Below are 24,874 nucleotides of genomic sequence, written 5' to 3'. Positions count from 1 at the left end.
GCCATTCACGATTACTTTTTTCATGATGTTTGAGGCAAGGGGCCGATCTAATTTGTTGAGAACCCCTGAAGTCACACCACCAGGGGCTAAGGATGCAAGAAACAACAGCTTATTTCAGGTCCTTGTCTGTAGATTTAACATATGGGACATTTTGAAATCCCTTTGTATTAACTGTTTTTTCTTTTGATTCTGGACCACTTTGACTCTGGGTCTCATTTCCTGTTCTTCCTATTCTTGCCTCTTGTTTTATACTGGGCATAAAGAGCAATATGGAGCAGAGTCCCTTGGTTCTATTAATTCCCGCTGAAGTATCGATTTTTGTTCTACCAGGTAATCCATTTGGCAGGAATCAAACTGTAATGTTTGTAGTGGGACACAGCTAAGGCTGCTCAGATTTTTTTTTTTAAAGATGTTTTCTCTCTACGAGGCTCCAGGCAGTCTGCCTTATTATAGACTCAGCTCAGGGATCATCCATAACTCAGTAACACAAGCAGACTGTGACATGTCCCCTTGTGTGGTTGGTTCACTTCCTTCTGTGCTATCTGCCTCTGTTCCGGTTTCTCTAGAGACCCTTGCATTCATCAAGGTAGTGGGACGGTAACTTTCAGTTTGAGTTCTGCCTCGCTTCCACCATTACCTCCAGCCCGCTTTTACGTGACTAAACGTGAAAAGTTAAGTTAAATTACAGAACGAGGCAAGGCCGTTGGGTGTCAACAACGCTTTAAGAAGCAGAGGGCCCTAGACAGTAACATTCAACAGTGATAAACGGGGGAGTAAGTTGCTAATGGCAAGACAGACATGTCTCTGGTTACAGCAGGGCCTCACGGAGTCTCATGGGGGCAAGGAAAGCATGGACCAGAAGCAAAACAACAAGTTTGGGGACTACAACGAAGGGAGGCAGATTTAGTACAGAAAGTGTCTAGAACCAGCAGACGGGCTGTGCTTCACGGTGAAGAAGAGAGTGTGAGTTCAGGTGTGTCACACAGGTCGGGAAGCCGAGATCACGGGCCCAGAGTCAGCAACACAAATCAGTCTGCTACTGAGTTAACTCATCAGCACAGACCACAACCGAAGAGCAAACCACCTCGGTAGCTAGGATTTCACTCTGGAAAAACATTCTAAGCCAAGTGACGTTAACTCCATGATTCTTGCTTCCGAAGACATGTTCGTACTTTTCGCTGTGTCCTGAAGACATCACAGGTCCTCAGAAAGGAGAGTCCCCATCTCTAGTCACAAGCATCTTCCTTCTAAGCATTTTGTACCTAGGCAGCGAGTCCTAGAGGAAGCAGGGAAAGAGAGCCAAGGCGGGGGTGGGGGATGGGGATGACTTTATCTGACAAGTTTTCTAAATGCTGCTCATGATTAGGAGAGGGAATTTGGAACTTGGTGCCATGCTGCCTCGCGATCACGTCCGCTGCTCAGTCTGAAGTTTCACTCCAACGAGAGCTGCACACTGTCAGCTTGGCTTTGTGGCTGTTGATACTCATACTTTCTTGCTATGAAAAAATGATGACAAGAAAGATAAAGAATAAAATGAATGCTAGCTAATGTCATTAAACCTAATTAAACCATGATGAATGGTAAGAAATTAGTTTAGAATTAAACAACTGTTTTTCCTTTGGAGGAAGTTATTATATTCTAAGGTCTTCTAATTTTGGCACTATTTATAGATACCTGATATTTATAATTATTTAAATATCAGGATCATTCTGAACTTTAAAATATAGGAAAAAATTGAGTAAGTTATTAAATTTTTAAAATTTTTTCTTCTTTCTTACTCTATTGCTACTTTAAAAAAATATAACTTAATTTACATTTTGAGACTTTCATACATACATACATACATACATACACATGTATGTAGATGGAGACTGCTTGCTTGTGTCCCAACTGCTCAGACCCAAATAATAACAAAGAAGCTATATTAATTACAACACTGCTTGGCCTATTAGCTCAGGATTCTAATTAACTAACTCTAATATCTTAAGTTAACCCATTTCTATTAATCTGTGTGTCGGCAGGAGGCTGTGGCTTACTGGTAAGGTTCTGGCATCTGTCTCCTTTGGCAGTTACAAGGGGTCTCCTTGACTCCACCTACTCTCTATATCTCTGTTTGGATTTCCCACCTGGGTTTACTCTGCCCTGTTATAGCCAAAGCAGTTTTATTCATCAACCAATGAAAGCAACACATCCCAGGCAGACAATGCACTCTGGTCATACCTTTGCTCCTCCAGACTCGCCCATCACCGCACGCTTTCCTTCCACCTTAAGGTCCTCGTTTATTTTCTTAACCCACAAAGTCCAATTCGTGCTTTCAGTATGTGCAGGGGAGGGGGCTGCCCATCGAGCCACAGGTTCCTAATCTGGGGTCATTTCCCTGAAAGAACCGACTCTCTACCTTAGCAACCAAGGACTGTCAGCATCTCCTCTGCCAGAAGTGGGGTTTCATGCATCCTTCACCCATCCGTCCTGGAACTGTGAGTGGCTTCATCTTGTGCAGGTGCCCACAGTGACTGTGAGTCCATGTGTGCGACAGCCTGTCACACATGGGAAACACTATTTTGCAGCTCTTTCTTAACCACTAGCTCTTCCCATCTTTCCAGCTCCCTTCCTTCCTTGATGACCACTGAGCCTTGTGGGAGAGGTTGAGAAAGACGTCCCACCTAGAGCTGCATACTCAACTATAACTTATTTTCGGCACGTTGATATTACCACCTTTTTGTTTTTACTATATTTAACTTAAAAGCCTACAGAAGAAACTAAACATAGAAGTGTCATATGACACAGCTCTAGCATGCCTGGGCATGAGCCCAAAGGAATTTATAACTACTACAGACACACGTGCCCGGCCATGTTCCCTGCCACTCTACTCACGATGGCTATGAAACAGAACCAACCCACGTGTGCATCAACAGACAGGGAAAATGTGGTGCATGCACACAATGGAATGCTACTCAATTGTGAAGAAAAATAAAATCATGAAATCTTCAGGGAAATGGATGGAACTGGAAAACAACTATACTAAATGAAGTAACTCAGGCCCAGTAGGACATTTGTTACATGTTCTCTCAGATGTACAGCCTAGTTTCAAACATTTTGTTTTGTGTGTTTAGCTTGGAGCACACGTAGATGCCAACACATCAGAAAGTCTTGACTGGGCATGATGCATTGAGGGGTGGCAGCAAATTCTAGGAAAAACCAAAGCAGACTGACGGACATGTATGGGTATTCTATCGGCATGTATGAGTAAACTGTGTGTGTAGTGCCTGAGGCAAAAACTGAAAATGAATCCTCTGAAACTGGAATTACAGAGGGTTGGGAACCACAGTGTGGGTACTGGGAATCAAACCTGGGTCTCCTGGAAGGGGCAGCCGGTGCTTATAACCACCGAGCTGTCTCCTGGCCCCTAAATGGGACATCTTTACTGAATAACACATCTCCCGTCACTGCCAAGGCTCAGAGAACATTGCAGAAGAGAAGACAGAAAGACCGTAACAGACGGAGGGCAGGGAGAAGTCCTCTGGAAATAGCATGGCTATGGGACGCATGAACTCACAGAAGCAGGGATTATGTGCCCAAGAAGTGCACAACTAAAATTTGTGCATATGTGGGGAGGAGCTCTCAAGGCCCTGCCCTTCACCAAAGAGCTGTTGGCAGTTAACAGCTGCCTGAGGGAGGGAGAAGCATCTTTCTTTGAGGGTGTGGTCACTGAAAGGTTGCCTACGCTCCAGTGGATGGCCCTATACCCATGTACATATGGTCAGTAGTAAGTGAGCTAACGGGGTTTGTTCTTGTTTTTTAGATGAGAACTTGAAGTTGTGGGGAGAGTGCTGAGGGAGATTTGTGGGAGGAACATTGTAAGGAACTAGTTGCGGTCCACCTTCAGAGACAGGTCTCTTCAGGTCTCACCAGAGAACCCAGATGAGCAGAGGCTGACGGCTGGTGGCTGTGTGTCTGGGGTGAACAGTTACAGGAAGTCTGCTGTCTCCCTGAGCTCATATACAAAGGGAGGAGGGGATTAAATGCCTCAAGATAGTTATTAGGTACAGCTGGGCCTGGAACCGACGGCTGGGGAATCTGGCGAGGGAGGAACGCTAAGGCTCTGGGAAGACTGATCTCTCTCTAAAGAACTCAACCAATGAGAATTAAAAGGCGCAAAGAACTGCAACTCGGATATAAAAGCCACTGTTTTGTGCCAAATGGGAGCATCAGCCATATTTTCTGTATAGGCTGGCTTTAGTTTCTGCATAACTGAAAATAGATCTGCCTTGCTTTGGCTACTCTGAGACTCCACCGTTCTTATTATAAAGTGAGGGGGACTGGCTCTTGCAATCTGGGCGATGGACATCTTCCAGGATTGCTATATTTGGAAAGAGCAGCCCTTGGTCTCTGTGTGTAGGAGATGCAGCCTGTCCCACCTTTGGGTGTCCCACTCTGCCAGATCTCGGTCTCTCCCCAACACCTCAAATAAGACCTAAGAGGACTTTTGAGAGAAGCGAGGCTGAGAATCAACTCGTATGCTCCCTTCATAAGGTGACCAGGAAGATCCAGGTTAAAAGTCCAGGAGAGCCTGTCCTGTTTACAAACTCCTTGTGTTCTACACAATGGAGATTTGGGGTGGCAGCAGGCTGTGGAGGTGTGCACGTCTTGGTGTGCTCTTTCCAATCGCTGGGATAAACACCACGACCAAAAGCAACCCGGGAGGGAAAGGGTCTATTTCAGCTGACGGTTTATAGTCCATCAGAGAGGGAGGTCAAGGCAGGGACCTGGAGGCAGCAACTGAAGCAGAGACCCTTGCCAGTGAATTAACAAAGTCAGAAATTGATGATCCACTTACACACTGGCTGAAAGGGTTTAAAAAAAATAGAAAGGGTTGATGGCTCCATTCCTAACTTCCCTTTGTAATTGTAGCAGAAATATTAACTACAGTAGAGTGATACATTAGTCTTTCTAAAAGAGTTTTAGCAAAAACCCATTAAAATAAAATTAACAAATGCCCAAACACAACCACATAATCTAAAGCTTTTATATACTAGACCAGACCATCAGTACTATGATAGAGCCAAAAATGTTAGATTAAAAATGTTAAATAAACCTAAATATAAGACTGATAAGCTTTAAATAAAAGGAAACAAGAAGTTAGGAAGTAAATCAGTATGGTCCATTTTCAGCATGAGTGCATTTAGAGCTCATCAGTGAACACCAGACAAGCAGAGGCACAGGGCCCATCTTCCCCCTCCAGAGCTGGTGCCTGCTTGTCTCAGAGCTCCAGGGTCAGCAAGAGCTGAGACATCCGGTGGCCTGGTACATAACTGAGCCCACATATCAACAGAGGGGCAATCCCGAGCCCCAATATTAAGTAGATACTGTTCTATGTCCTTTTGTTGAGCCTAATACCTTGTGTCTATAATACCAAAAATAAATGTCTCTCTTGAGACTCCAGCATTCTTAGTATGAAGTAAAGATTACTGTTTCTCATATGATCACATTTCATTATATATATATATATATGCATATATATATGAATAAAATTCTCAAAGAAAGAATTTTTAAAAACTAAAATGAAAAAGAGCAGAATAAAAACCACACACTTACCATCTCAAAGGAAAACAAAAAAGGAACTGTCCAGGCTTTCTGCATTAAACTCCAGACAGCAGTCAACAAGCATGTGACTCAGTAAGATGGTCCCCACCACCTCTGTGCTGCCTCACTATATGGAGTACTTACAGTAGACACATATGCATATGCTTACTTTACAGATGATAAATGGAGGGTTTTGTTTGCTCTACAACAGTGTGTTGCTTCTTTGATGCTATGGCAAATGCCTAACACAAGCAACTTAAGAAAAGCAGGATTCATTTTGGCATATGGTCTTAGACACAGTCCACCGTAGCAGGAAAGTCATGGTAGCACTCTGGCAAGCAGCTTAGCACACTGCATCCTCAGTCTGAAACAGGGATGGACGCTCCTACGCAGCCAGCTTTCTCCTTTTCAGCTCTGCCTGTGCTGTGATGCCATGCTACATTTAGAGGACACCTTCCCACCCCAGTGAACCTGCTTTAGAGCCTCCTCCAAGAACAGCTCAGAGCTTAGTTTCCCGTGTGATTCTAAATTCCATCAAGCTGACAGCTGAAATGAACCCGGCATTCTAATGTAAGTACCGGCTTGCTTATCCTACTTAATATGAAGTAAGAATATCCATGGAAGCCATACCTTAATATTTAAAATAATGGCATAAAAGGCTTCAATGTACAGCTGATTCTGAATCTGTACATTTTAAAATATGTTTGTTTTTTTTCCTGTGTTCATGCTTTCAGTGACCAGTACCATAGGATGTGTCAGTATTGTTCAAATGTAACTTCTGGTCTTGTACCTTGATCTTGCAAGTTCTGACAGCCATTCTTACACTACTTTGGTGTTCTACTGTTTGATCATTTCAATGTCATCCCAAATGAGAAGTACAAAGGAGGAGGAATTAGAAGAGGAAAAAAATGGAGGTATCAAATGGTGATTATAATCTCGATTTCTGCAAAACATAAGAATATGATCACTTCTCAAGGTTATAGAAGGCCTCAGGCAACAGAAAGGCCAAAGCTTTAGTAGCTATGACTTTGGGATAAACCTGCCTTGCTGTGTCTGAAAAAGGTTAAGTTTCCATAAACAACCATGTTTTATAACCTTTTGCTAACTGAGCTCAATAGATCTATTTAAAACATGTCATACATATAGCTCAGCAAAGGACATACTTACAAATGGAATGCATCTCCAACTGTTGTCTTAAGCGGATTTTGCTCATTGTGTCATAAAAATTGGGCTCTGACAAGGTTTCTTCTGAAGGTGGCACGCTAAATATTCTCATAATTTTCCTTTTATTCCTAAAATACAAAACCAATGCAGATTTGTTTTAAAACTTACATAATTGTCTCACAATACATTAAAAGCATGAAACAAATTCTTCTTGTGAAGTACTCTATTCTTCACTAACATACAAGCTCTCTGCATAGAGCATGGTATCACAAGGAAGAAAGATGCTCAACACATTATAACACACATAATACTGTATTGCTAAACAATATATCAAAATGAGGCCCTTTCACTGCGATTTCCCCTAACTCCTAGGGAAAATGGCATATTAAAAACAACAGTATATAAACAAGGAAGCATGTCATTTTTCCTCTCCTTCACAATATCCAGCTAAAGACAAATCGCTGGAGTGGGGAATATACCAATGTCAGCAGACCGTAGTTTGGGAAAGGCATGGATAGAAATGTTCTTTAATGACATAGTTCCAATGGGATATCCTTTTAGAAACGAGAGCAGCACATCTCTGCTTTTAAAAGAAGAGTGGGAAGGAGGCGGCAGCTCTTTTAGAGAAAAGTTGTCACATGCAAGTGGATCTGTGATGACACATGGCACCTTCTCGCACCCATACCTGGCAGTGCAGCCACTGAGAGGGGGCTGCTTGGCATGCAAGGGCAAGTATACGTAGGTGAAGTGTACCCAAGTCCAAACAGAAATCATTTCTGGACTATTAATTATTATAAACTACTTAATAACTTTTTAAATCCTCATTAGAGAATGTCCTGAAATATATACCTACCAGTAAAATACTGCTTTTCCTCTTTAAAATACACACGCTAGTCATCATCATCGTCACCACCACCACCGTCACCACCACCACCGTCACCACCACCACCGTCACCACCGTCACCACCACCGTCACCACCACCACCGTCACCACCACCACCGTCACCACCACCACCGTCACCACCACCACCGTCACCACCACCACCGTCACCACCGTCACCACCACCGTCACCACCACCACCGTCACCACCACCACCGTCACCACCACCACCATCACCACCACCATCACCACCGTCACCACCACCACCGTCACCACCACCGTCACCACCGTCACCACCGTCACAGTCACCACCGTCACAGTCACCACCGTCACCACCACCGTCACAGTCACCACCACCACCGTCACCACCACCACCGTCACAGTCACCACCACCACCGTAACCATCATTATTAATTCTATCACTGTTCTGCTGGATTTGGGGGCTGGAAACTAAGAAGAGTTAAAAAGTACATTTAAATTAAGCTACACCAAAAATGAAGGCAGAAAAATGTCTATTAGGAATTTGGACCACATGGCATATCAATGACACAAAATAAAAAGACAAGCTCCTTGTTCTCCAGGAGCTGGCATTTTCATAAGAACAGAGACGTGGTGTGCTGGTTTCTTGTCAATGTGATCTAGCTGGAGTCATCTGGGAAGACAGAACCTCAGTTGAGGGATTGCCTCTATCAGACTGGTGTGTAGGAAAGTCTGTGAGATATTTTCTGGATTCATGACTCTTGTGTGAGGGCTCAGTTCACTGCAGGTGGGTGATCTCAGGTTGTATTCGAAAACAAACTGGCAAAGCACGGAGAATGAGCCACAAACAATGTTCCTCCATGGTCTCTGCTTCAGTTTCTGCCTCTAGGTTCCCATCTTGAGTTCCTCTACCGACTTTCTCAAGAAGGACCGTGGCCTATATGCTGACAAACTCTTTGCTCTGCAAGTCACTTTTGGCCATGGTCTTTATCACAGCAATAGAAGCAACTAGTACAGCGCCATGCCTAAGAGTCAAAGAGGAGGTCAACATGTCAACAAGGAGAAGGTGGACGGAGTTCGCTGACTACATAGGCGGCAAGTGTGTTTGCATTTCAGACGCTTGAACCAAAAATACTTTAAAGTATGTTCAATGCAGGGGACAACATATTAATGCTGGTGATGAAGTCAGGCTACTTTAGAAGTTATAGCAACCAAACTTTAGAGCAGCAGGTCCTGTTACACAGAACTGATATGGAAATGATTTCCAGATCAAGTCTCAGTTGCCAATGCCTGTGTCGACAACACCTTTCAGTCCAGGAGCACAATTTCTGAAGAAATAAATATTTGTTTGTTTTTTCAAGACAGGGTTTCTCTGTGTAGCTTCGGAGCCTGTCTTGGCACTCACTCTGTAGACTAGGCTGGCTTTGAACTCACAAAAAATTGCTTGCCTCTGCCTCCCAAGTGCTGGGATTAAAGGCATGCGCCACCACTGCCCATCTCTGAAGAAATATTTTTATGCATTTAACAAACCAACAACAACAAATCACATCATAACCCTTTAAATCTCGTAAATGCTGGGTATCTTCTCTGCCCTTATTTACCTCTTGGCGTACATGAAGAGGCCAAAGCTAACAAGGATCACTATCAAGTATACATTGGTGGCTTCGTTCCACGCTTCATGGACTGTGTAGTCAATAGAATCATCACCCATCCCGCCATAACTTCCAGCCATGGGATCTGTAAGGGAAAGGAAGGTGACTGAGACACGGCCACCAACTGTTGTTGCACGGCCCACAGTTAAGTGATTTTACACTTTGAAAGAGGCACATGACATTCCTTCTTTGCATTTGTTTTGGGGGTGCTGGGGATCAAATCCAGGTCACAGATATACTAAGCATGCTCTCTACCCTGAACTATCCTGCAGTCCCTAAGTAGGCACATTATGAGCCTAAATGTGCTTCAGTTTTCCTCACTATTTATGAAACCTAAAATGTATTTTTAGTTTGGTTCTTATAGGAAAAGGGATATTGAGCCCAGATATTGGTCATAAAGATACAAAACACATATTTCCCCCATTTTTAATTTTGAAATATTACAACTCTTACATAAATGTTAAAATGTAGGATAAAAATACTGTTAAAAGAATTGAATGTAAAATGGTACTGCAGTTTTCAAACTGTAGCTGTCATTCAAATGAAAACATGGAACCCTTTGAAACACAGACCCAGACAATGGGTAGGAGTCTTAGCAGACCAGTCTCTCTATAACAACAAGCCAGAAAATACATGACCACATTAACTGCGATTCATGTGCCTCCCAACATGCCTGCACACTTGGAGCTGGGCCAAGCTGTGCCCATTTGACAAACTAGGCTAAAAGAAGCTATGAGATAAAAAGTTACGTTGCTCCTTATTCGTAATCATGCATTCTTTGGACATTCCCACGGAAAGCTGGACTGATAATCACAAATGTATCAGACAGCAAGTAAAAGAATAAGGGTTTCTTCTTTGTGTGTGAGAACTAAATTTATCCTTAAGGACAAGGTTCTTCCCTTGTGTTGAACAGAAAAGGAGTCTCGGTTAAATGACATAAAGTATGAAAGCAATTCAGAAGTGTTTTAGAGAGTCTACAAAAATGAGCAAATGGCAGGTAACAAGCCTAATGCAGTATCTAACAAGGCATGTTTTAGTTCAAGGAAAGAAATGCCTGAAATGTCTGAGACATTATTTACAAAGCTTTTGTGTCTTTTGTTTCTGCTTCAACAATATAGGTGATGCAGAAATTCCTCTACAAAAATATCTTGCGTCTATTCTGTAAGCTATGCAAATGCATTAAGGCTGTTTCCCTTGGCAGGTTAATTAGCCTGTATTTTCTTTCTTCCTACTTGTCCATATAAAATACAGGATGAAGTTCCAGGAAAGAGTTGCTCTAAGCCAGGTGGCGTGCATTCAATCTGGAGTTTTTGCCAGATGTATGGAGACCTACTGCACTCATCTGGAGTAGAGTGGACAACACAAACAGACCTCCGGTTTCAACTCCTGACATCGGAGACAACAGGAAGTTTATGTATTGGGGCCTGATGGATACAAACATCCATCTTGTGAAAATATTTTGGTCAAGGAACAATAAAGAGAACTTCATTATAAAAGACTTAAAACATTTAGCTCCAACTAAAATGCTATGGGCTTTTGGTTGAGTGGAAGGAACAAGAGTAGGTGACAGAATCACGTGCTCAATTCTTAGTTTTTAAAATTTAACTCCAGGGGGTTCTCTGATTTTTTTTTTTTTTTGATTTATAGTAAATAATCGTCTGTTTTAGATGCAGAGACTTCTGGAGGACCAAACACTACAACTGCCCTTAATGTGTGTCATTTTGACCATTGTAAACGCCACGATGCTGACACAGCAATAACCATGATGCCGCCTGGAAGGAAGGAAGTTTTAAGTGTCTGGCTGGAGGAGGTGCTAGAGGGAGCTCAGACAACCATGCAGCAACAGTAGACACTCCGAATCGGGAGTGAATAAATTCGGGAAGAAACGGGATAAGGCGGCAATGGCCACTGGATGCGGAATGAGCGCCATTTATTTATCTGACAAATTAACAAAGTGCTTCCCAGTGCCCATTGGATCTGAACCAGATTAATTTCTTGCTACAACTTCTGACAGAACGTTGTCCATGTGCCACTGAGTGAATGGTGCACTCCTATCCAGAGCATGGCTTCTTCCTACTAGGCCACTCTATAATTGTATCTAGAAAAAAAGTTTTGTGACGACTGCTGATCCGGAGGGGCAAAGTTTAAACCTGAGATATAGGACACTTAATATAAAACATCAGTACTGTACAATAACACTGCTCCTCCATGGGTCCTGGGAGGATGAATGGTCTTAGACCTGCAGCTATGAAGGACTAGCACAGAAGACAGGCCTCTCCTGCTAGCCCTGACACAATCAAGAGCATGCTCCGTAAGACAACGGGGAATGGAGAGCTCCGAGTCGAGGGGCAGACATGGTACTTTGACCAGCCCGCCCACACACTAGGTGTAAACTAACCAAGTGTGCGCAAACGCACCCTTCATCCTCGGTCTAAATAACATGTCCAGGGGTTCATTTCTATCAACTTAAAGGTCCAGTAAGATAATTGCTGGAGGTGACAGTCAGAGCTCTTTCGAGAAAACGGACTCCTTCCCTCGGTTGTCCTGGGAAGTAAAACTTGAATTATCGTTGCAGTAGGAAGATGAATGAGTGAATGAAGTCGCAAGTCAACATGAGCATTCATAGATAACGCCGTCAAAAATGCATCCACGAGGATTTAGTTTAAGGCTGACTTACTTTTAGGTGAAAAACCCTTTTCTGGTAATCATGAGACATCATCTTAAGTTTTTAAATTTGTCTCCACCGTTCTAGAAGTGAGCATTACTTGCCATCATGCCTAGAATGTTATTTTGGTCTCTCGTCTGGAACGTTTGCTTTCCCCCCCACAGAAACACAGCTTAAAGACCATTTCTAACACCAAAATCCAAGCCCTGTGAGGGGAAAGACTCTTTCTCCTGGTTCTCTGAGACACTGTGGGGTTTGAGGTCCTGAAGCAGAAGGGGACACGCTCACAAGCCTTCACCCTTTCCCAGAGGAAGGAGGACATCTGAGACCTGGGCACTTCACAACCGAATGATACTGTATGCAACCAGCCTGCTTGGAGACACTGCAACTCTGTAACAGGTGACAGTAGTGGATCTGTCACCCCAAGGCCACACGGGCTCAGGAAGGAAGGGACAGAGGCGGCACAGAGATCCGACGCCCAAACCTGGCCTCCTCCAGCCGCGTCCCCTAAGCAATCCGCTCCCGGTGACATACAGGACGGTCCTCTCCCGACAGGCCGTCCAACGTTCCAGTCGTTCCGTGGGCCGCGGAGACCCAAGCCCGGGTCTGACCCGCAGCCCGGCGACCGAGACCGGGACCGGGACCGGACGGGGCGGGGCCGGCTGGCCGGGGCGGGGCGGTGACGCGGTCGCGCGCGCGGGCGGGCGGGCGAGCGGGCGAGCGCTCAGCGGCTCCGGAGGTGCGGAGGCCGCCGCGCGGCTCGGCTCCGCTCGGCTCGGCTCGGCTCGGCTCCGCTCCGGCTGTTCCGGGAGTCGGGCGGGGAGCGCGGGCCGAGACCCAGCGGACCGGACGACCTCTCCTTCGTCACTTCCTGCCGGCCCGCGGTTTCCGGAGGGAACGAGAAGCCAGGTTTTGTTATTGGTTTTTCTTCCTTCCCTCCCTCTCTCGGGATGCGAGCCCGACGCCGCCGCCGCGGCGGTGGCCCGGGAGCCGCCTCTGGCGAGAGCGGAGCGGGCCGTCTGTGCGAGCCGCGGCCCGGGTCGGCGCGGGCGGGCGGGAAGCGGCGGGCTCAGGCCCTCGGCGGTGGGGCGGTCGCGGGGTGTCTGCGCGTGCTCCGGAGACGAAGCTGGCTGCTCGGTCTCCTCATCTTCCCCGCTGCGAGCCCAAGGCGATCGAAGTGTTCTTAACGCTGGAAGTGGCCCGGGCGCCCTCTCATTCTTGGCTTGAATGGCTAGGGTGTATTTTTTAAAAAGGGAGGGAGGAAATAAAAAGAACTCTGCGTAGCGACTTGAACGAGAACGTTTCCCAGCGTGAGGCAGGTGATGAGTGTGTGTGGGATAGCAGCTTCGCCATTAAACCGATCAGTCCCCAGGTTAGTCCTGGCCATGCAAATAAAGCGGCCCATTGTCCACGTGCTTAAGGGTTTAGCTGTTCCAGCGGGGCAAGTTCTCCCGGATCAACTGATTTCTAGTTATAATTCGTGCTCGCATTGTAGCGGTTCTGTTGAATTGGTATGCACAGAGAAGACCAAATAATTAATACTGTAACTTTCAGCAAGTTGTCTTGCCTCTTCCAAACTCACTTTTCCCTAGATACAGTAACATAGCAACCTTTTTTTTTTTGGTAGTATCAGTATATCTGAATTTACATATACAAGCAGTCGTGTACATAATTTTTAACCATTTAGTTTGAGTTTAAAGTTAGAAAAAATTAGAAAGGGTAACTGTGCTGTTTGCTGCGCGTTTGCCAGGACAGTGCCAGACGTTCATAGATGTTTTATATCACTTCGTTTTCAAGGGTAACTTTTTGCCTAAGCATAGAATGGCCACAGTTTTTCAACACGTGAGTTTGATTCGAATGCATCACCATATAGAATGTCTACACTAACATAATTGTTTCTTCTGTGAAAATCAGGGTATTTGTTGGTCACATAAAGAAACTCAGCAAGTTAGTGTGACTTTAAAAGTTCATAGGATTGCAGTTAATCCCATTGGGTATTAAACAGTTTACAAAGCCGTGTGGTTCTTACTTATCCAAGTGCCCATTGCACAATATGGCCAGAAAATGAACAAGCTAGGGTGTGCATCAGGCAAAGGTACCGAGAGCCAGTGCGACCCTTACTCGAAGAGTCCTTTGTATTTCATAGTACAGTTCCTAATTTAGGGCAAAAGTGTGACAAGATTATCTTTTCAACGCCAAACTAAGAAAACAGTGAGCAGGCTGTTAGATTTTTGGAGTGACTCTGTTTCTTTTTCTTTTTAGATGGGGTTTCACTATGTATCCCAGGATAGCCTGGATCTGTGTAGACCAGGATAGCCCTGGACTTGAGAGACCTGCTCACCTCCACTTCCTGAGTGCTGGGATCAGAAGCTAGGCGTGTCGGGGTTTCACTGAGCATTTGAATATTAAGAATGTTAGATTTTCTGTATTGTAGGTGGCTGTAAAAATCGTATGTGCCTAGCTGGGCAGTGGTGGCTCATGCCTTTAATCCCAGCACTGGGGAGGCAGAGGTAGGCAGATCTCTGAATTCAGGGCCAGCCTCGTGTACAGAGTTGAGTTCCATGGAAAAACGTTTTATGTACCTAACTTTTTAATTTGGGTTTAAGTATCTTAAAACACATGTTCAGTATTCTGTTCAGTATAAGATTAGAATATGTTTATAAATTTTAATGATTTATGGAGCCATAACAGTTCAAAACTGACTTGTAAGGGTGATGGTAGAGTCTTGCATCATGACAGGAGGCTGGGCCGATTAGACTGAGGGAAGTGGTTGAGGCTTGTGCTTGAGGGTAAATTAGCTTACTGGAACTTATCAGAAAATTCCATTAGTGTGTCACCAGGAAGTAATGGAAGTTGGGAAAGCTTTGTTAGTTGGTATTTACCAAAGAGTTCCTTTCTTTACTTGTGGAAGGATGTCCTTGGGGGAGGGACAGAGGGAGGTATGGGGGAGGGGTGGGAGAAAGATGCAAGTTGTCTTTGTTGTGAATTCTTTTCTGTGTGACTAATTCTTAATACCACATAGGTACCTCTTCAAGCACTTCGCAAGCTTTGAGATTTGGTAGATATAAGGAATAAAAAGGGAAGAGATGGTAGTGATAAGGAATCCCCCAAACAGACAGAGGAATAGGCAAGGACTTAGTAGGCTTTCCTATGGGCAAAATTTTAGCAATATGAGCAAAATCTGTCCCAGTAAAAGTGACAGTGAAATTTGCAATTCTTTTATGTCATTTGTATCAAAAATTACAGACTGTTCCCTTAATATAATCTATACACAATTGGATAGATTTATAATGTAATGCAATACATGAAAAAATTACTGAATTATTCCCATGAGCCATTTCTGTACATTTCTGTACATTTGTGTGCATTTCTGTACAACCTAGTGAAGTTGTAGGGACTGGCACAGTCTCCTCGGCTCCTGTCCATAAGTCATCCGAGACATAGCCGGAAGCCAGGCCTGTCTCATTCATCACTTCAAAACTTGGCTCTCAGCGTAAAAATTTGCCTAGAATGCTTGGAGCCCTGGGTCCTATCCCCGACATTGCCAAAACTCAGTGGAAAACTTGTCTCAGGCATGGGTGCCCTTTGGCCCACAGACAGCAAGCCACTTTCTGCTGTGAGGTAGTTGGTGGTTATCTCCAGGGCCTAGAACAGAGCCTGGCCAGGAAAGGCAGTTGTGGAATAAATGTGCCAGATAGATCTGTTTCCTTTTGTTTAGGTTCTTCCTGCCCTTATGCCTGCTCTTATGTGTGGGGCTCCTCCAGCCTCACCTCTGTAATCTAATCCCACTCCTCTTTGTGTGCCGTTTACACAGTGCCATTTGGGGTCTCATTTTCTCCTTCCTTCCTTTCTTCCTTCCTTCCTTCCTTCCTTCCTTCCTTCCTTCCTTCCTTCCTTCCTTCCTTTTCTTTCTTCTTCTTTTTGTTTTGTTGTTGTTGCTGTTTTGAGACAGGGTCTCTCTGTGTAACAGTCTTGGCTGTCCTGGAACTTGTTATGTAGACCAGGCTGGCCTCGAACTCACTGAGCTCTGCCTGCCTTTGCCTCTCAGGTGCTGGAATTAAAGGCGTGCGCCACCACCGCCTGGCTGGTGTTAAATCTTAATGGCCTTATGTTGCTACTTTAGTGTTTCGTGTAATTTGTTTCCTCTCTTCAAATACAATATTTTTTTAAGGCCGTGCCTATTTATACAGCACTATTTTCAGAATTGCCTTAGCATCTGGTATGTCTATACAGAGTTGGCTTGTCTGGCTATTGAGTAAATACTAGTTATCATGGGAAAACATCAAATATATCTTGAACCATTGGTAATATATTAGTTGGGCAAACTTTTTGTACACTTAGGAAACAATGTAAAAACTTAGTGCCAAAAAATAATGAAGAATAATATTTGTCCAGTGCTAAAAACATGCCAGCCAGTGTCCCTGTCCCCTCAAGTCCATTTATTTGTGTCTCAACAATCTTTTGCAGAAGGTAGTTATAATCTATTTTTCGAGGGAGGAAACGGATGCGCAGCAAAGCTTTCTTACCCAAGATTATGATGTGCAAATTAAATAGAATAGGTAGTCTGGCTCCCGGGTCAGCCAAGCTTCTCTCCCGAGTTGGCTTATTTCTGGTGTGTGTGTGGGGGGGTCAGTTTGCCAGTGCACAGAGGCCAGAGCAAGATGTCAGATGACCTGCCGTGTTCCCTGGAGACAGGGTCTCTCCCTGAACCTGGAGCTGCATAGTGACTAGCAAGCCCCAGAGTTCCCACAAAACAGGGGTTTTTATGTTGGTGCTAGGGACCAGAACTCATGTTTATGTAACACTGAGCCCATCTCCCCAGCTTGGGAGGTTTACTTTATAATTTGAACAATGTAAAAACAAAACGCTATTTTTACAGTTATAAAAGGTGCTCTTGAGGAGGGTCAGGGGTGACTGGAGAAATGGCTCTGTGATTAAAAGCACTTGCTGCTCCGGTGGAAGATCTGAATTTGGTTCTCGGCACCCACTTGGCAGCTTATACCCATCCGTCATAACTCCAGTTCCAGGAGAGCCAATCTCCTCTTCTGCCATGGCACCAGGCATGCATGTGGTGCACATCCACACATGCATGGAAAGAACTGCATATATTAAATAAAATAGACGTTCCTCTATTAAATAGTTAATTATTGTGGTGCTAGTGATCAGAGCCTCATGCATGCTAAAGGAGTGATCTGTCACTCTCCATTCCAACCCTAAAGATGTTCTAAAAATTTCAACAGGTAAAAAGGTGCTTGTCACCAAACCTGTTGCCGTGAGTTCGATTCCTGGACTCTGAGTGGAAAGAGAGAACTAACTCCTGTCTTCTGACCTGTACACGAACACAAAATACAAGTTTTTAATCCTTAAAAAGTTTAGGGTAGCCAAAAATAAATAAATAAATAGATTGATAGATAAATAGATGATAGATATAGATAGATAGATGATGGATGGATAGATAGATAGATAGATGATAGATAGATAGATAGATGATTGATAGATAGATGATTGATAGATGATAGATGATAGATAGATGATAGATAGATAGATGATAGATAGATAGTAGATAGATGATAGATAGATAGATAGATAGATAGATAGATAGATAGATAGATAGATAGATAGATTGGATGACCGCACTGCAGAGGCACTTCTGTGCTTTCCAGGTAGAAGAGGCAGATAATGGAGTGCTCAGAGACACTGCGGTACAGGGACTAAAGATGAGGGCTGAGTAAAGGTTTTGATCTTGGTGGCTGTTGGGTTCTAGGATAATGATTTACCAGGACAATGACTTGTACATTCCTACTTTAGAGTCAGACTGCTTCTGCCAAATAAAGTCACGCTGCTGACACATTGCAGCTCGCTGGCTTCCTAAACATTCACTAGACTTAAACCAATATGATCTGTGGTGGTATTACTGAAGTTGTCCTCAGGTTTTCTGCCCTCTGGTGGAATTTGGTCCCACTTTTTCAGCCTGTGTTGAGCAATAGGCAACACTCAGAAAAGGTCAGGAGTCCTCTTCTGACCAAGTGCTTTCTTTTTTAAAATGGTGGAACAAGATGTAAAATTTTAGGTTGATTTGGTATAACCCTGAAATAAAGTCAGAAGTGTGGAATTAAACAAACAAAATCCAGCACAGGAAAGGACAATTACATTCCCCTAAAACCCCTATATGTCACTGCACAGATAGGGGGTTGCACATCACCTGACTGCTGTCTATGAATCAAAAAGACATGCCTTTAAATGAAGCATGGGCCACCAAGCTGGTGGACAGACCCTATGAAGGTATAGTATTCTGTGTTAGAGATCGTTTTCGTTCATCCCAGGATTGCTTTATAATACACCGGTGAAAAAGTGCAAAATAAATTGACATTTATTTTGAGATGTCCTGTGTTCTAAATATTTCAGAAACTAACTTGGGAGGTTTCGGTTGAAATCTATAGTGAAATGCTCATCAAGGGGCTGGCGAGATGGCTTGGACATTAAGACAACCCGGGGTCGATTCTCAGTACCCACATGGCAGCTCATGACTGTTAACTCTATTTCCAGTGGATCTGATGTGCAGTGCCCTGTTCTGCTTTCCACGGGTGCCAGGCACACACGTGGTACACATGCAAACACTCATAAAATAGAAAACAGTGTTTATCCAGTTGGCATGTTAGCCTTCATGTCAGGCTCCTCCCTAAATGGTTTTTAGTGAAAGATTCTGATGCACTGAGTAATTTAATGAACCCAGGATAGACAAAAATTGAAAAATTAGTGTCCGTGTATACTTTTTATTAATTTCAAGAATTATTGATTATTTGCAATATTGTTATATGCCCTATGATACCTCTTTAAGTTGTATTTTAAAGTTGAAGTGAAAAATTAAAATTTCTTATTGATACTATTTATTTTTTAGTTTTAGCTAAAATATCATTTTGTGTGAGGGTTTGTACTGATAAGAATTTTGGGTTTTTAATCTGGTTGATTTTTAACTTTTCTTTTTTTAAAGGCTCTTACCTTGAAAACAGCATGATTGGCTTCCATGTCATCTTTGAATGAGTGACATTCCTAGTTTCAGCATGCCTCATAGAGACCAGCAGACCAGGGCTATTCTTGCAGGAAGTCTCGCGCTGGAAGTAGTATATTGGATGTCTGCACATGGACTGGATTGCCCACTGACTCATAAGAATATTGAAAGCTGGTAAATAAGAATATTGAAAGCTGAAGACAGGCGGGTTTAAGGAAGCAGCTCGAACCCCCTTAAGGCTTTGAGCAGCTTGAAAGAAGATCACTGTAGAGATGAGTGAGAAGACTGCAGTCATTTCTACATTTGTTTCTAGACATCCATTATCTTTGTTAACCCATCCACTTGGTGCATGACATTTGAGTTATTTTCCATGACTGTAATAGCTCGTAATCTACTTCTCATCAGTTTTATCTGTGGGTACAGAAATCACATAAATAAGAGGTGAAACAGGAACCATTTATTGGGATATCGATGCCCTCACCCCCACAGAAATGGACGTTCTTTGACTAATCACTAAAGAGTGAGAGAGTTTTTCCCTTGTAACGATGTACTCTTTCAGTGAAGTTCTGTTGTATCTACTCAAGGTGTTCTTTTGGACAAGTTTTTAGCACTGAAGAGCTAATAATCATATTTGGGTGTTAAAATAAGAATCGAGCCATTTGTGGTGGTGCATACCTTTAATCCTAGTACTCTGAGTTCAAGGCCAGCCTGGTGTACAGAGCAAGTACCAGGACAGCTAGAGCTACACAGAGAAACCTTGTCTCGAAGGAAGAAAAAAAAAAAGAATTGCATCTTTGTAAATAGAACTTTAATATACTTGATGTTCTACCTTATATTTTCCAGAAATCAACAACAGTTTCTAAAGCTAGATATGGTAACACATGTCAATAATCTGAACACTTAGGAGACGGAGGCCGGAGAATCAGGAGTTTAAAGTCATCTTCAGATTTGTAGCTAGCTGGAGGCCAGTCTAGGCTAAGTAAGACCCTTCTCATCAAATTAGGAAGGGAAAAAGAATAATTCCCGTTCTTTTCATGATTATTTTTTGTTTGTTTTGTTTTTTGTTTTGTTTTTCGAGACAGGGTTTCTCAGTGTAGCTTTGGAGCCTGTCCTGGAACTAGGTCTTGTAGACCAGGCTGGCCTTGAACTCACAGAGATCCACCTGTGTCTGCCTCCTAAGTGCAGGGATTAAAGGCGTGCGCCACCACCACCTGGCCAGTATTACATTTTTTTCTCTCTTGTCCACTATTTAGTTGTTGCTCTCATTTGTTGGTGATATCTTTGTTTTCCTTCCACTAATCTGAGCATCCCAGAAGATATGGCTAATAGAACTTTCTAATCTTTTAAACTTTGTGTGTTTCTTTTTCTTTTTCTTTTTTAAAGATTTACTTCTTTATTATGTATACTTTGTGGCTGAGGTTTCTGTCCTGCTCAGTTCCCACAGTCGTTTAGTCCCGAAGAAATCACACAGAGGTCTACATTAATTATAAGCTGATTGGCCTAGTATCTCAGGCTTCTTATTAATTCTTGTAACTTATATTAGCCCGTAATTCTTGTCTGTGTTAGTCACGTGGCTTGGTACCTTTATCGGCGAGGCAGTCATATCCTGCTTGTTCTGTGTCTGGCTTCCTCTCTGTCTGGGTGATGACTGCAGACTGAAACTTGCCTCTTCCCGGAATTCTCATTGCCCTGCCTCTACTTCCTGCCTGGCTACTGGCCAATCAGCGGTTATTTAAAATTTACAAGTGACAGGGTACAGACCATTGTTCCACAGCAATACATTGCTCTGCCTGCATGTATGCCAGCAGTGCAGGCCAGAAGAAGGTACCAGAAGGCATTATAGATGGTTGTGAACCACCATGTGGTTGCTGGGAATTGAACTCATGACCTGGACGAGTGAGCGGCCAGTGCTCTTAACCTCTGAGCCATTTCTTTAGCCCCATGTTAAATTTCAAGCTAGTTTTTAGCTTGTTGCCATGACGTTCCCTCTTACCCTTCCCATTTAGTGTATTGAGGGAGGCAGTGCAAAAAAAAAGCAAACACACTTGTGTAGTTAACAAATGACAAACACACTTGTGTAGTTAACAAATGACAAACACTGTGTAGTTAACAAATGAAAGTGAGGAGGAGGTGGTGCACACCTTTCATTCCAGCCCTTGGGAGGCAGAGACAGTTGGAACTTTATGAGTTTGAGGCCATCCTGGTCTACAGAGCAAGTTCTAGGACCGTCAGGGCTATACAGAAAAACCTTGTCTACAAAAACAAAAAGAACAGCCGGGCGATGGTGGCGCACGCCTTTAATCCCAGCACTCGGGAGGCAGAGGCAGGCGGATCTCTGTGAGTTCGAGGCCAGCCTGGTCTACAAGAGCTAGTTCCAGGACAGGCTCTAAAAAAGCTGCAGAGAAACCCTGTCTCGAAAAAACCAAAAAAAAAAAAAAAAAAAAAAAAAAAAAAAAAAAAAAGAACAAAATAATCAAAAAGACCCCAAACAAAAGTAAGTCCTTAAGGTCTTATGCCTGTAGGCATTTAGATAGAGGCCAGTTTTTTAGAGTTCTAATTTTAGAATTAACTTGCCGGTTAGACCTAAGAAACATGATGTTGTAAATTATATTTTCAACTCTTCCTATCATGGTCTTACCCTTACCTTTATGTAATTTAAGAAACGTTTTTGTTATTACAATTCATGTTTTACTCAACAGGGACAAATACAAGAAAAAGAGCATATGTTTTAATTTAGCGGAGCAAAATTCCATAAAGCATTTGGTTAATTTTAATATTTTCTCTAGTAGGAAGCCTGCTCTGTTTTCCTTTCTTCTCCTTCTGCCTGATCTACTCTAACTACTTGTTCTCTGTTGTACTTTTTTTTAACCATCTGTCAGAATTTATGTGTGTGTTTTTCTTCTCCCATGGGTCAACCTTCTATTTTAAATCCTTATGTTCTTTTTTTAAAGAATTTTTAAATTTATATATTTATGTTTAATTCTGTATGTCTATGTGTCTATGTGTACATGCCTGTGAGTACAGTTCCTTCGGTGGCCAGAAGAGGGCATTAGATCCTCTGGAGCTGGATAATTGTAATTATCCAGGTAATTGTGGGAGGCTAGGAACTGAACAGGTTCTCGGCCAGAGCAGTATATGCATGTAAGTGTTGTACCATCTCTCTAGCCCCTTTGTTCTCTCTCTCATCACATGGCTGTGCCTTCCTCCTAATCTGCCACCTCCAGCCAGCTTCATCTTGTCAGTGAGCCATTGTCCAGTCTCTGGTATTTTGGGGTTTGGTCTGTTTTTTAGTTATAATAAACTAATGCCGTTTCCGTGACAGTGTTCAGTCAGGGTGCATTTGCTCTGCGGGTTCTTGTTTGCCATGTTCTTAGGAGACAGGCATTACTAGATGGATTTGCTATCAGTCCTTGCACAGAACACAGCTCCTGTGTATGTGTTTTCTGAGTATCTAAGATGAATCAGTTATTAGTAACTTTTCCTTGGAACATTGGGTTCTTACGTTTTCTGATTCTAGGAATTAAGATTAGTATTCTAGACAGTGGATGCTGCTTCAGAATTAGTCAGGATAGTCCAGAGCACTGCCATCCTTACTGTTCAAGAGTTATTGACAGTTATTGCTCCTTCTTCTTAGAGATTTTGTTATGAGCACACCGTGACAGAATCATAGACAAACATACTTTTGTCTTTCCACAATGACAGAGTTATTGAATAAATAAAATTTCAAGGAACTGCCATTTCAGTGGGGGCAATTTTCCAGATAACCCCACTTTCCTTGGTTATCTGGCTAAGACGAACACAGGTTTTTCTTCTTTCCTTTTATTTGAAGGTTGATTAATATATAAATAAAATAAAAATGAATTTATATGCACCATGTGTGCAAGGGGCCTTTACGAGAGGAGGGCGTCTGATCCTTACATTGTTAGAAATACAGTGCTAATCAAAATGCCCAGAATTCTTAGTACTGGCAGCTGTGAGCCTCCTGGTGTGGGTACTGGGAACCAAACCCAGGTCCTCTGCAAGAGCAGTAAATGTTCCTAACCTGAGCCATCTTTCCCGTCTCCGGATATGGGGTTTTTAACTCTCATTCTTACAGATTACCATTAGAACAAAACTTGCACACTCAAAAAGGAGCTGACATGAAATTCTTCTTCAGGATGAGCTTCATGAGGAGTCGGGAGAGGGAGAGAGGGATCTGAGAGAGGGGTTCGAGCCTTCAGGTCTGGGAAGGAGTCACAGGAGGAGAGATGGCTACCATATGTAGTTTAAAGGAAAGCCTTCAAATCTCCTTCGCAGCCTCAAAACTAAGTTTGACTTAAAGCTTTTTTTTTGGTTTGGTGGGGTGGGGATGGGGAGTGTTCCCCATTACCTGACTATAGCTTATCCTCTTGGCAGGGAACCAAACACTAAACCATTAATAATTGCATGGGGGCAGGGCTCTAGCCATATCAAGGCCATCTCAGCTCTTGGTAGACACAGGGCAAGAGGGCGGCCTGATAGCCTGCAGGACAGGCAGGGTCTGTGATCTAACATGTCACACAGTAAATACATCTGTGTGTGTACAGGTTACAAGTGGATAGAAAAGGCTGCTGCAGAGTTCCTAGGTTTCAAAAATAAGCTGATAGAAAGGCACCTGGGTTTGCATTGATGAGTGAGTGGGCCCAAACCAGCTGCAGGCCTGAGTCCCTGAGTCAGTCAACCGCAAGCCTCTTGCTCACAGGCTTGGGAGAAGCTAGAGTTGAGTCAAGACAGGAATAGTTAGACAAATGGATGGGAATCTCCAGTGGAGTCAGCTGCTTGAACAGGAGGGACTAAGCTAAGTGGAAGACCTAGAGACAGTCAGTCCTGTCAGTTTTGATGCATGTACCAGGGGTCAAGTGATGGACCGAGGCCTTGGGCCATCATAGTTGTGTATGCTGATCTATGCAAGTCCGGATGAAGGAGCGAGTTTCCTCAGCATGGTATATATAGTAGGTTCTTGAATCTGGTCTCCCTGGTAGAATTTTAACACACCCAGTTGCCTATATAGTCTTAGCTCACTCAAATTTATGGGGGGGGGGGACGACCCTTTCTATGTTCAGGAATAAGTCATTTTATAAGGCTGGGCAGCTTGAGTGGTACTTGTCCCCATTGTGATGTTTGTGAAGCCAACCAGGTATTACCAGGGAAACTGGATTTTCCTTTTGGGGCTCTTAGTCTCATTAATAATGATAATAATAGAAATGGAAAGTATTTCGAGGACAGTTTTGTTAAAGTTTGAAAAGCATGGGGTAAGGTAGGTGAAAATCCTGGTAGCCACAAATAGGAGAGATGAAGAAAAGGCATTCCTTTTAAGTTAATTGTGGAATAGAGATTGAGGCAACTCATTAAGAAAGGAGAAAACATTCCCAAGAATAGAAGAAGGATCTATGTGATTATTAATTTATTTTTATTTAAATTTTTCAGAATGCATCCCTAGTGCCATGAAGGTCAGAAGAGAGTATTGTGCCCACTAGAAATGGAGTTATAAAAGGCTATAGCCTCTCTCTCTGTCAGTGTCTGTGTCTGTGTCTCTGTCTGTCTGTCTCTCTCTCTCTCTCTCTCTCCCCCTTCCCCACACACTCTCTGTCTGTCTGTCTCTCTCTCTCTCCCTCTCTCTCCCCCCCCACACACTCTCTCTCTCTCTCTCTCTCTCTCTCTCTCTCTCTCTCTCTCTCTCTCTCTCTCTCTCTCTCTCTCTCTCTCTCTCTCTCTCTCTCTCTCTCTCTCTCCCACACACACACATCCCGGCCCCTCCCAGCTCTCGTTTTTGCTCTGATCAGTATTTCATAGGTGGTGCCTTGTTCATTCTGCTCATCGGAGGTTCCCAGGAGAGGGAAGGGCTTCCAGGCTTTCTTTGAAGGCTGGCTTCTTTCATGTTGCTCTTGATGTATCTTTTTCCAGTTGCTACTCTCCTGTCAATA

At 43.4% G+C, this 24,874-nt stretch overlaps 2 protein-coding genes across 6 annotated transcripts in view; one reads left to right on the top strand and one right to left on the bottom strand.

The window, feature by feature from the left end:
* Positions 1–703: 703 nt before the first annotated feature.
* Smim19 (small integral membrane protein 19) lies at positions 704–12,608 on the bottom strand. 3 transcript variants are annotated; one of them, XM_038327404.1, is made up of 4 exons: positions 12,458–12,608; positions 9,208–9,343; positions 6,751–6,875; positions 704–1,496 (listed from the first exon to the last, which is right to left on the bottom strand). In XM_038327404.1, the coding sequence occupies exons 2-4, from the start codon at positions 9,336–9,338 to the stop codon at positions 1,432–1,434; spliced, it is 321 nt and encodes a 106-aa protein (XP_038183332.1). In that variant the 5' UTR covers positions 9,339–9,343; positions 12,458–12,608; the 3' UTR covers positions 704–1,431. The 3 variants fall into 3 exon arrangements, with proteins under 3 accessions (XP_038183332.1, XP_038183331.1, XP_038183333.1); XM_038327403.1 differs by having other exon boundaries at positions 12,408–12,590; XM_038327405.1 differs by lacking the exon at positions 12,458–12,608 and adding an exon at positions 12,253–12,401.
* A 35-nt stretch (positions 12,609–12,643) lies between these two features.
* Slc20a2 (solute carrier family 20 member 2) overlaps positions 12,644–24,874 on the top strand; it is a 96,026-nt gene continuing 83,795 nt past the window's right edge. For 2 of the 3 annotated variants that reach the window (XM_038327399.1, XM_038327400.1), the window contains exon 1: positions 12,644–12,832. The gene's annotated coding sequence lies outside the window, so the exon portion shown is untranslated. Of the gene's footprint in view, positions 12,833–18,914; positions 19,107–24,874 lie in introns of all 3 variants that reach the window. The other variant, XM_038327401.1, reaches the window with a different exon arrangement.

The sequence above is a fragment of the Arvicola amphibius genome, chromosome 4 (assembly GCF_903992535.2).
Source record: "Arvicola amphibius chromosome 4, mArvAmp1.2, whole genome shotgun sequence".
Lineage (NCBI taxonomy): Eukaryota > Metazoa > Chordata > Mammalia > Rodentia > Cricetidae > Arvicola > Arvicola amphibius.
The sequence above is the reverse complement of the archived record's forward strand: the minus strand, read 5'-3'. Positions and strand labels throughout refer to the sequence as shown.

Bases quoted from the DNA above. Each gene is read 5' to 3' on its own strand.
- Smim19 (XM_038327404.1), bottom strand. From the start codon at position 9,338: ATGGCTGGAAGTTATGGCGGGATGGGTGATGATTCTATTGACTACACA. The intron at 6,876-9,207 runs GTAAATAAGGGC...TTTGTATTTTAG, and splicing joins CTCTTCATGTACGCCAAGAG to GAATAAAAGGAAAATTATGA. The intron at 1,497-6,750 runs GTAAGTATGTCC...ATTTTTTCATAG, and splicing joins GTTGGAGATGCATTCCATTT to CAAGAAAGTATGAGTATCAA.